The sequence below is a fragment of the Pteropus alecto genome, unplaced genomic scaffold, assembly GCF_000325575.1.
Source record: "Pteropus alecto unplaced genomic scaffold, ASM32557v1 scaffold86, whole genome shotgun sequence".
Classification (NCBI taxonomy): Eukaryota; Metazoa; Chordata; class Mammalia; order Chiroptera; family Pteropodidae; genus Pteropus; species Pteropus alecto.
This window is the reverse complement of record NW_006442109.1, coordinates 34,550,480-34,561,278: the sequence shown is the minus strand read 5'-3', so window position 1 is coordinate 34,561,278 and position 10,799 is coordinate 34,550,480. Positions and strand designations below refer to the sequence as shown.

The following is a 10,799-nucleotide window of genomic DNA, read 5'->3' as shown; positions in this document are numbered from 1 at the left end:
TTCCCTACCACCTTTCTGGCCTCTCCCTCTGTCTCCCAACTGCACGTTGACCTAGCTGACTATATGGCCAGGCATCCATTTTTATATGGATGAAATTCCCCACTCCCCTATTTGGGGTTGGAGGAGCCCATAGTGGGAGGCTGGTGAACATCTGAGTTCTCTCTTTTCTTAGACTCAAAGTCCTCTGGCTCACAGCCTCTCAGCCCTGCAGCATTGTGGATGTGGAGGTATGACTTCCATGGGGCGGGGCGGCAGGTGGGTGGAAGGAAGTGGTCATCCCTATCTTTGAAGTCTTGATGAGAACTGTGTGTGTTTCAGTTCCTCCCTGTGTACCACCCCAGCCCAGAAGAGAGCAGGGACCCCACCCTGTATGCCAACAATGTCCAGAGGGTTATGGCACAGTGAGTGTCCCACAAAGTATTTCCTAGAGCAGATATACTAGGCAAAGGGACCACAGGAGTGATGGGGCGGGGGGCGCTGAGGTTTTAAGGCAGAGATTAGGGAGTGAGCAGTGAGAAGGGCTATTGGACAACTGAGACTGGGGGAGGCGGGGGTTAAAGGGGCCTCATGTCCTCTGCCCAGTCAGCAGGTCAGTCAGTAATGAACCCTCAGAAGATTCTTCTGCCTCATTTCCCCTCCATTCCATCCTTCTTCATCCTGTAGGGCCCTGGGCATTCCAGCCACTGAGTGTGAGTTTGTAGGGAGCTTGCCTGTGATTGTGGTGGGTCGGCTAAAGGTAGCATTGGAGCCACAGCTCTGGGAACTGGGAAAAGTACTTCGCAATGCTGGGTAAGTGATCTTGAAGATGACGATATGGGCAGTGTCATATATAGACAGATAAAAAGTCTAAGAAGAAAGGAGAAATGGGGAGGAGGAAGAAAAGTCTTTAAAAAAATTTTTTAAATAGGAAAGTAGAGAAATTTTTTAACAATAATGGAGTAAAATGAAAGGGAAAAAGAAAGAGAAAGGTGTGTTATAACCTTGATAGAAAAAGTAGGAAGGGTACACAAGGGACTATGAGTCAGAGTACACCTTAGAAAAACACCAGCTGTACCTGTGCTAGAAAATTCTTAGGGCAGGGACCAAGGTCCTGCTGGGTGATAAGCCCAGAAAGAAACTGAGTTAGCTCTCTGCCTTCAACAATTCCATTGTAGGCTGTCCCCTGGCTATGTGGACGCTGGGGCAGAGCCAGCCCGGAACCGAATGATCAGCCAGGAAGAGTTTGCCAGGCAGCTGCAGCTCTCTGACCCACAGACCGTAGCTGGTGCCTTTAACTACTTCCAGAAGGTAAAGGAGCTGGAACGCAGAATGCAGCGCTCAGGATTTAAGGATGGTATCCCCACAGCCATGTCAGTCTCAGTGGATGGCCAATTTGGAGTCTGCACTAAATGTTCTAACAGCTGTTGTCAGATGACCATCTTCTGAAGTCTGCCGGGGGGTTCATTTTTTTATAGAGTATCCAGTCCATCACAGAGCTATGTGTTAATCATTGTGGTGAGGAACAATGGAGAAAAATAATCGATCATTGAGGTCCATAAATTTCTGAAGCCACTTTAGAGGTTGACAAAGATCGTATGACCTTGTGGGACACTGCATAAGGATTTCAGAGAAAAGTCATGAAGGTCAGGTGGGAAGGGGACATGAAGGAGACAACACTGGACAGCTTAGACGGTTAAGAGCGTTAGACCCAGAAGTACTTTGCAATCCTTGGGCAGATTTTTAAAAATATCCCACAGCTTCTCTGGGGAATTTCTGAACGTTTCTCAAGAACCTTGGCAAACCATGTTTCCTGGGACTTAACCAGGTTTTCTCGTTGCGTTATAATAAGATTGTCTCAGTATATTTTTAATGTTTATGAACAACCACCAGTGTCCCAAGGAGCTCTTTTTGATCTAAGATGTAGACTGTGGCTCTCAATGTCCTCTGAAGGGACAGAGACCAGCTGTGTTGATTTCTTAGATTGAGACAGACTGTACCTGAAAGGAGTTTCCCCACTTAGCCTGTAGCAGAAAAGAACCAAAACCCAAATGCCATAGTCCCCCATAGAGTTGGCAGAGTAGACCTCCTTCTTGGGCTTTTTGTAAGAAATTATACCAATAGCCCCCTTTTAGTCTGTTGGACCAGTTCTCCTACATAGGATGATTCAGGAGAGAACCAGTTTTTCCACTGTGGGAGTCAGGAATGCCTCTGGTGGTATGTCAGAAACTTCATGGCAACTTCAGCATTCCTGAAGGATTTCCTAACAGTCCTAGGTGATCCCTTTTTAGGAGAGCTTTATCACCAGGTCACTTGGAATAGGTTGAGCAAACCCATGACCTGAAAAAATTAGCAGGGAACCTAGAGAGTTTAGGGCTTATAGCTTTGAGAGAAGCAGACATCGGAGTCACCCCATCCATGCTGAGAAGAAGGAGGAGCCAAAATCCAGAGCAGGAGCGGGGATACAGCATTGGGCCCTGCATCGCCCAGTTTCTGTTTCACCCTCCAGGATGCCAGCGGTTTGGTGGACTTCCGAGATGTGGCCCTTGCACTGGCAGCTCTGGATGGGAGCAGGGACCTTGAGGAGCTGACTCTCCTGGCCTTTGAGGTACCAGGGGATTGGGAGTGGAGGGGACATCATAGCTGTGCTCACCCCACCCAGAAGCCTGTGTGGTGTGGCGCACTGTTATCAGTAGCTTCTAGATAGTAGGTGCTTGGTATCCACCCCAGTGCCACACTGTAAACTGCAGAGCCCCAGCGTCTCTATGTTGAGGCATAGCTGGGAACAGGAAGAGGACAGCAGTTATGAAGTTAGAATTCTCCTGCAGAAAGGACCCAGGGGCATAGGGAGGGCCTGTGCTCTGCATTCTTGGAAGAGGTGGAGCCTGTCAGGCAGACCTCCCGGGTAGTGTGGGGCAATGGCATGAGGGGGAGGGCTTGCCTGGTGTCCCTTCTCTCCCAGCTCTTCGCCGAGGAGCAAGCAGAGGGACCTGGCCGCCTGCTGTATAGAGACGGCTTCAGCACCATCCTGCACCTGCTGCTTGGGTCACCCCGCCCAGCTGCTGCGACTTTGCATGCTGAGCTGTGCCAGGCGGGATCCGACCAAGGCCTCTCCCTCTGTGAGTCACTGCCTTCTCTGCCCGCGTGGGCGCTCTACCCAACACTGGGCTGGGAGGGAACAAGGGTTGGCGGCCAGTGCCAGGGAACAGAACATTTGAGAGGTGAGGCTGGGAGGAACCAGCTAGGAAGGCAGAAAGGGCATCAACTTATATTTGAGAAATGAAACAGAAACAAGAGAGACAGGACATACCAATTCTGAGAAAAGAAAAACAGGGTACCCTCTTCCTCTCCTCAGATCATCTGACTTTTCCCCATCTCACTCTTGCATCCAGGTCAGTTCCAGGACTTCTCCCTCCGTGACCCACTCCACGGGAAGCTCTTCAGCACCTACCTGCGCCCCTCCCAGACACCAAATGCCTCATCCCCAGGCAGCCCCACTGCTCTGGCCAATGGGACTGTGCACGTGCCCAAGCAGAAGGGCGACTGAGCGCCTCCACCTCCCCAGCTCGCATCCAGCCCACAGACTCAGGGCAGCGCCAGGGGCTGACCCTGGGCCTCACGCCCTCTCTGCTCCTGCTTGATTTTTTGTTATTGTTGTTTGTTTTATTAAGTTTGTTTTATTAAGTTGATTTTCACTTTTTGTTTGATTTTTTGTAAGAAACTATTTTATATATAAATATAAATATAAATATATATCTATATCTATTTAAGAAAAATGCAGCTCAGTCACATTGATGGTTTCATTAACTGGGAAAGAAAGGGATTAAGATTGCCTGCTGCCCATTGGACAATCCTGAAGGTTTCCTAGTTCTTTTGGCTGGAGCTGGATGAATCCTCCTCAACTCGCAGTTGGACAGGGCACTTTCCTGCACAGAAATCATGCAACCCTCATATCTTTTCCTCGTGTCATGCCCTATATATATATGCACACTTCAACAGGTGTTCCTCATGAACCTCTTTTCAACCTATTCCCTCTTGTTCTGTCCTCATTAGAGATTAAAAAATAGCTAATTAACCATTCCATATTTAATAATCCTACCGAAATTGATGCCTCCTCTGCGAGTCCAACCAACTACACAGGAAGGTTTTCCTGCCATGGGATGAGTTGGGGACACTTGAGTCCTTTCTGTCCAGCTCCTTTCCAAAGAAGAAAACAAGGCCCTCTTGAAGAAAGGTGCTCTGTCTAGACACAATTATGGAAAATTAAATTTAGAAAATTAGAGACCTATCCCAGAGATCTGACAGGTAAAAAAAAAAGTGTCTTTCCATTATAGACTTTTAAACAGCGACATGACAGGCTGTCCACAATCGCCCCTCCCAGTACCTAAGACCAGGCCTTTGATAAGAGGAGGAAAGAAGTGTTCACTGGGGACTTCTCAGAGGTGGGACTTATCAGGGAGCCTAAGGAAGGCTAAAGGCTGGAAAGGTGTCAATCTGTATAATCCAAGGCCACCCTATCTTTACAGCATCTTACCCCATCTAGAAGCAAAAGACATGAGTACAAACAAGCACATTAAGAATATTTTCCAACAACAAAAAAATATTTATTTTTTTATCCATACAACTCCTTCCAATAATGGTACTTCCCCCTCACCTTCCACCCAGGGCATGACCGCCAGCCTAGCTGGTGTGACCTCTCTCCCCACACTCATTTTTGCAGAACCACAAAACAGGGCTGAGAACAAGTCTAGTGAAATCTACTGGGGGGTGGAGGTGGGCAGCTTCAGAGACTGGCAGGAGGGATAGGATGGTCCTGCTGCTCCCTACTGGCTACGACGACGTTTCTTCCTTCTGCCCGTGACAAAACTGTCACGCCTTCTTTTACGCGGCTGTGAGGGTCGAACCATTTCCAGAACCAGGGGTTTTTCCCCAGAGACCCCAAGTTCAGCTCCCAGGTAGGACCTTTTTTCATCAGGGACTGGACCTCCAACTAGAGCTCGCTTCCCAGACTTAGCAACAGGGTGTGGAGGTTGGCCAAGGCTTCTTGCCTCAGCAGAGAGGGAGTGGGATGCTTTCCGGACCCCCCGACCTTTGGAGGACAGGCCTGAGGCAGGGTGAGGACTGAGAGGAGGCCCTTTGGGCGATAGACTCAGTTTAGAGGCCAAGAGGTAGGCAAAACTGGAGAGTTCCTCATCTTCCTCCCCCTCCTCCTCCTCCTCCTCTCCTTACACACCCTTCACTAACAGGAGAGGCTTCCTTCAGAGCTAAGGCATCCTTGGTTCCCCATCGAGGGGAAGTGCTTCCGAGGCCCTGAGGAGATGTTGATTTGGGGGTCTCTTGTGCATAAGACTCTTGATTCCCCAGTAAGGGAGCAAGGTCTTTAGGCTTGGATAAATCAGTATCCTCCCTGCTCTCTCCTTGGAGGTCATAAGAATTAAAATCTGTTGGGCAAGTATCCTCCCTGACCCCTAGCGGGAGGCCATAGGCATCTCTAATATCTAGTATGTTGCTGGGATCTGTGGTTTCTAACAGGGGAGAAATGGAATTGCCTCTGCTCACTGCTTCTTGACTGGCCTCAGGAAAAGAGACATCCTGGGTCCCCAGGATAAGAATATTGTCTTGACATGCAGGCAGGAGGGTTTCTTTGGAAACCATTGTGGAGGCACCAATACTGCTTTCCAGCAACGGGGGGCAACTGTCAGCCCACAGATCACCAGGATCCTGTATAGCCTCAGGGCTCTGTTCTCTATTTTCTTTAGGCCTCAAGGCTGGGCTATAGTTTCTCTTTTCTAGGGCAGCAGTGGCATCTGTGCCTCCACAGGGATTTGGACTGCTCCCCTCACCCCCAGGTGCTGTGGTTTCTCCAGGACCCAGAGAAATGTCGCCTCCGGAGCTCAGTGCCTGGCAGCCTCCCTGGTCCTCAGGTACACATTCCCCATCATGGAAGTTCTCTATGACCTCCTCGATTTGTAAAGGCAACTCCAAGTCTACGGCATCCATCTCACTGCCAAGCCAAAGTCCTGGACTAAGAGAGGCCCCGTCCGTGTCCCCAGCTACTCTAAGGGAAGGGCTCTGCTCATAACTTTGAACCATGGGAGGACCTCTGTCATCTCTCCACATGACTCCTAAAGAGCCTTCCTGGGGCACGGCAAACAGCTCCTTTCCTTGAGGCAGTGCTCCAAGACCTGTTATCTCTTGTCCTGTCTGCAACCCCAGGACCTGCTTTTCTAATGCCTGTCCTTGCAGAGGAGCTGGCTCTGTGAGGCCAACATCCAAACTGGGAACAATCTCAAGCTGGGGGCCTTCCTGCCAGCAAAGGGGCAGAATCTCAGAATTCCTGTCAGCCACCAGGGAGTGCGCAGTGGGGGACCCAGCACCTCCCAGGTAGTCATCCTGATGTGGGGATATCTGGTTTGTAATCTTCCCAGGCCCTCTTCTCTCCATACCTATGGACCCTTGACTACCCTGTGGGGCTGCAAGTTCTAGCTGCAGGTCCCAGGTACTGGGGGATGGCAGGGTGTTCCCATCCCTGTGCTTCTCCCTCGGGCCATTTAGGGCCCGTTCCTGCCCACCATGCACTTCTCTTGCTCGCTTTCCTGGAGGAGCAGCCTTTCCTAGGCGAATGGGGCACCCAGCCACCCGAATCCCGGGTGAGGGACGAAGTCGCCCACCCCCTTCTTCATCCTCATCAGAAACAGAAGGACTTGAGTCTGACTGAACTCCACTGCAACTTGCAGGTGCCTCTGCATCCTCTTCCTCCTCCAAGGCTAGGAGTCGCTTTTGGACCAGCTGGAAGGAGAAACAACAAATACCATGCTAAACATGATTGTGTGAGGGGTAACTGAGTGGGTGGTGAGAACATGGTAGTTGGGCAGAGAATGCAAGCAAGTTGCATAAGTGACAGATACTATAGCTCTTCTTTTACACCTTCTTGGGCCTTATTCCCACACTTCGAGCCCTTACGCTCCCCTTTCCCTCTGTGTCCTTAGTCTCTTACAGCTACTTGTTCTACATGCAAAACCCAATTCATCTCCAGAAATCATACCATCCAAGACAGTGTAGAGTTAGCTAAAATCATATGAGCTTCTTGTTCTGATATTTCCTACTCCCTACCCGCTAGATTTACCTGGGCAAGACTAAGTCTTTCTTCTTGCTCTAGCTCCTCAATTAAGGCCAAGGGATCCCTCTGTTGTTCTGGGGACAACAGATCTGCCAGAAATCGAGGGTGAATGACAGCCTCCACCTGGAACAGAAGGAAAAGTGATGTGAGTCTGACAGGAGGTAACCTGTGAGCCAAGAGGCTCTCGAGAAGCTATGAGTCCCCAGCCCCGCTTCTTTGGGTTGATATAAACCATGACAACCACCAGCTACACACGCTCACATGCACGCGTACACGCACACATTTCTCAGTATAGAATAGAGCCTAGTTCCTAACTGCCTCAGGCAGAACCCTAGATCTTTGGTTCCCTGGAGTTCCCACCCCAGGATCTGCTAGAAACCAGACACCCAGGCCCAGCCCACCTTGGAGACAAAGACCTCCTGAGAACACAGCTCATCGATGTAGCTCAGGAGACCTGGATCTGGATACATCCCTTCCTCCTGCTGCTGCTGTTCTCCTTCCTCTTCCTGTCTTCCATCTGACTCCCCAGTGGCCAAGTGACTCCCCACCAGCCCTTCCATGATGTCAGCATACTCTTTCACAGCTTCTGGTGGGATCTCCTTGGGTGCCTCAGGAACTGGAGGCCTCTGGGTTTTGCGCTGCCGCCGGCGGGGGGCCCGTGCCTTGGAGGCTGCCTTCTTGGGAATGTACACTGGAATGTACGATGAAAAAGAGACATGGGAAGTGACATAGAGACTATAGCTTCTGCCACCCAAAACTATGAGAGTACACTGAAATGGCTCAGGGCTGGACCAGACCAGTACCAACCGCGGGAAAAGATAGGCCTCTGGGTTTTGCGCTGCCGCCGGCGGGGGGCCCGTGCCTTGGAGGCTGCCTTCTTGGGAATGTACACTGGAATGTACGATGAAAAAGAGACATGGGAAGTGACATAGAGACTATAGCTTCTGCCACCCAACACTATGAGAGTACACTGAAATGGCTCAGGGCTGGACCAGACCAGTACCAACCACGGGAAAAGGTTATCACTGCATGAAAGAGTATCACTGCATGAAAGATCTCAGAATCCCTGAAATTCCAAGAAGTCCTCTGATCCAGCCCCATGTCTTAGGCAGATGAGTTATTATGTGGTGCATTTATAATTTCGGTGAGAGAGTCGTTGGTTGACTTGGCCAAGATCAATACCTAGTTTGGGACCAAGGGAACCTGAGGACCCAGCCTCCGATGTTTGTCCTGTTTGGCACATCAAATGCTACTCATTGGCGGGAAAGTGACAGAAGCAAGGGCAATACCTTCCATACCCCATGACTGGTTTCTGTATGCCTCCCTTTGAACCTCTAGCCTGTGACTCCCTTTGAACCTCTGGCCTATGACTCCCATTAGAACTGGGTAGCCTTACCTGGCTGCTGACAAACCTCAGGGGCCAGGGGCCCTGGAGCATCAAGTTTCAGAGGGGCTGCAGGAGGCAGGGCCTGGGACCCATTCATTAGCTGTGTGTTCTGAATCTGCATCTCCTCCTCGGCCTCAAACTCCATGAACCTGCAGAGGGAGAAGAAGGCCCAGGTAGTGCTGAAACCAGAACCATCAAGAACCCAGACAACAGGAGGGAGCTACTCACGGTTGGCCAAATAACAGTTCTGGGGAAACCTCACAAGGATACCATGTAGTCCTTTCACCTGCAATTGTCATTTAGGAAGTTTGTTAAGAAAATGAACAATCTAAGGCCTGTAAACCTCTTCAGGACAGAGCCATGACTTTTACTTTGTTATACCTTACCTCACCCAGTGTCACTGAGAGTATAGAGTAGCTAGATTTGTTGAAGTCAATCAGGCCTATGCCACAGCCTCATGGGATCCCACAATCACACTTTTCCTCAAGGCCTCATCTGCCCCCTCCTACAACCATGAAATAATGGCTGAAATCCTGAAGCAGGGGCTGGAGTTGCAATTCAAGACAGTTCCCACCAAGAGGCAGTGCTAAAATCCAGGAGTCCTGAGGCTGGGACTGGCCCTGGAAGAGTAAATATAGGAGGTATGGGTCCAGAAGATTTGGCAGAGAAAATGGAAGCTAAGCTTGAAGGAAAGGGTTCAATTTTCTTGGTTATTTTTTTAACCAAGGAGATTCGCATAGAGAAACAGGGGATATGAGCCAGGAGACCTTGCTGGGCATCCAGGACCCTAGCTTCCCCTGACCAACCACTTCAAAAGCCATCTCTTCCCTGGGATGACAGGGGTAAACAATTTCTGTGCCGTTATTTCCAGAAGAGATGTGATCAGGTCTGCATAAATAGCCACTTGCTACCTGGTCAATGACATAAAGAACCTGCCTAAATGGGCTTACCTCATTTCTAGGTCCCTTCAACATGGAATTTTTATACCAATTCAGCTCCAATCCCATCCTAAGAGCTTCATTATCAAGGTCCCTATGTAATGCAAGACCTGGAAAAGGGAGAGCTTCCAAGAGGAGGTAGGACAGAAAAACTCAAGAGTCAAGGTGGTGCAAGAGTAGCAATGATCCAAGAGACCCTATCTGAGTCTACACCCCTCTCTCTTCCTAGGATCCCTTTTAATAATCACCCAGACTCAAGCCTCTCTTACCTGCCCCCAACCCTCTCAGCACACAGCCCCTGACAGGAGAATGAGGGTTCGTCAGACTCACTTTTCTGCCATCTCATAAAAGATCATCCGGTCAAAGTTGCTGGTGCGCCCCCACTCCTGCACGGCCCTGGGCAGTCCCTCTTCCAAGGTCATGGTGGGCTTCAGCCGGGCCAGGGTACGAAGCACTGGGCTAAAACACCCACTGGGTCAGTCAAGTTCTACAAGTGTGCCCTCCCCAATCCACCTGTCCTGACACTGTTCTAATAGACACCCTCTGCCCCTCATCAGGTCTCGTGACCCTCACTACCTGTCACGTCTCACTTCTGAGTTTCCAGACCCCCAACCTCCCATCCATCCATTCACTGACTATCCTGGGCTTTCTTCCCACTGAAATTTACAGATCTCACACAAAATCAAACAGATAATCCTTCTCCCCATCTTTTGAAATCAACCCACCCTTAACTCTCACAGGGCTGTCCTTAACTGAACATTAGGAGGAAAGCACACGTCATTAAATTAATGGGTTTCATTGTAAAGCAGATTTAACCCTGCCCAAAAGGCTCTTGCATTTTTTTAAAAAGGCACTCACTAACCAAAAAGAATCTCTAATTAAAGGTTATTCATTGTTTTTATTTGTTGGTTTTTAAGTGTTTTTTGCCTCTGGGATACCCCCCACATACAGTCGAAAATCAATACTCTTTAAGCTCTTTGTGATTCACTTTGCCTCCCTGACCTCCAGAGTTCTCAAGCATTATCCTGCCTAGGATCACCTGGCTAAATATGGATGCCAGAGCCCCAGGATCCCAGGACTGAGCATTTTACCAGCTTCCCAGTTGACTGTTGCAGAGGGTCTGGACTGCACTGTGGAAGAGACCCCACCCAGAGCCCCTGAGTGTAGAGAGCAGGAATAGGCCAAGAACAGCGCTGGCCCAAGAGTTAGAAATTCAGCCTGCCAGTCTCCAAGAGAGAACTTGGAGCTGTATGGAGAAAGCAGGGGGTTGATAAAATGGTCTATACTTAATACTTTCAGGGGAGCCTCGTGATTTAGTCATTTAAGTCAGGGTGGAAAAGGAGATTTCCTTAAGAGTTTGCCACTTGCAAACATATCA

The 10,799-nt window shown here is 49.7% G+C and overlaps 2 protein-coding genes across 3 annotated transcripts in view; one reads left to right on the top strand and one right to left on the bottom strand.

Moving 5' to 3' along the window:
- The window catches only part of LPCAT4 (lysophosphatidylcholine acyltransferase 4), a 7,554-nt gene extending 3,797 nt beyond the window's left edge, over positions 1-3,757 (top strand). The window contains exons 8-14 of one of the 2 annotated variants that reach the window (XM_006920532.1): positions 173-227; positions 319-401; positions 664-789; positions 1,155-1,287; positions 2,486-2,584; positions 2,939-3,095; positions 3,369-3,757. In XM_006920532.1, coding sequence (XP_006920594.1) covers positions 173-227; positions 319-401; positions 664-789; positions 1,155-1,287; positions 2,486-2,584; positions 2,939-3,095; positions 3,369-3,523 — 808 coding nt within the window. In that variant the 3' untranslated portion in view covers positions 3,524-3,757. The remainder of the gene's footprint in view (positions 1-172; positions 228-318; positions 402-663; positions 790-1,154; positions 1,288-2,485; positions 2,585-2,938; positions 3,096-3,368) is intronic. The other variant, XM_015596096.2, reaches the window with a different exon arrangement.
- Positions 3,758-3,878: 121 nt separating this feature from the next.
- NUTM1 (NUT midline carcinoma family member 1) overlaps positions 3,879-10,799 on the bottom strand; it is a 10,738-nt gene continuing 3,817 nt past the window's right edge. Inside the window, 6 exon segments of the mRNA XM_006920531.2 lie at positions 3,879-5,220; positions 5,222-6,765; positions 7,103-7,219; positions 7,498-7,787; positions 8,493-8,632; positions 9,752-9,880. Of these exon segments, the coding sequence (XP_006920593.1) occupies positions 4,800-5,220; positions 5,222-6,765; positions 7,103-7,219; positions 7,498-7,787; positions 8,493-8,632; positions 9,752-9,880 (2,641 nt within the window). The 3' untranslated portion in view covers positions 3,879-4,799.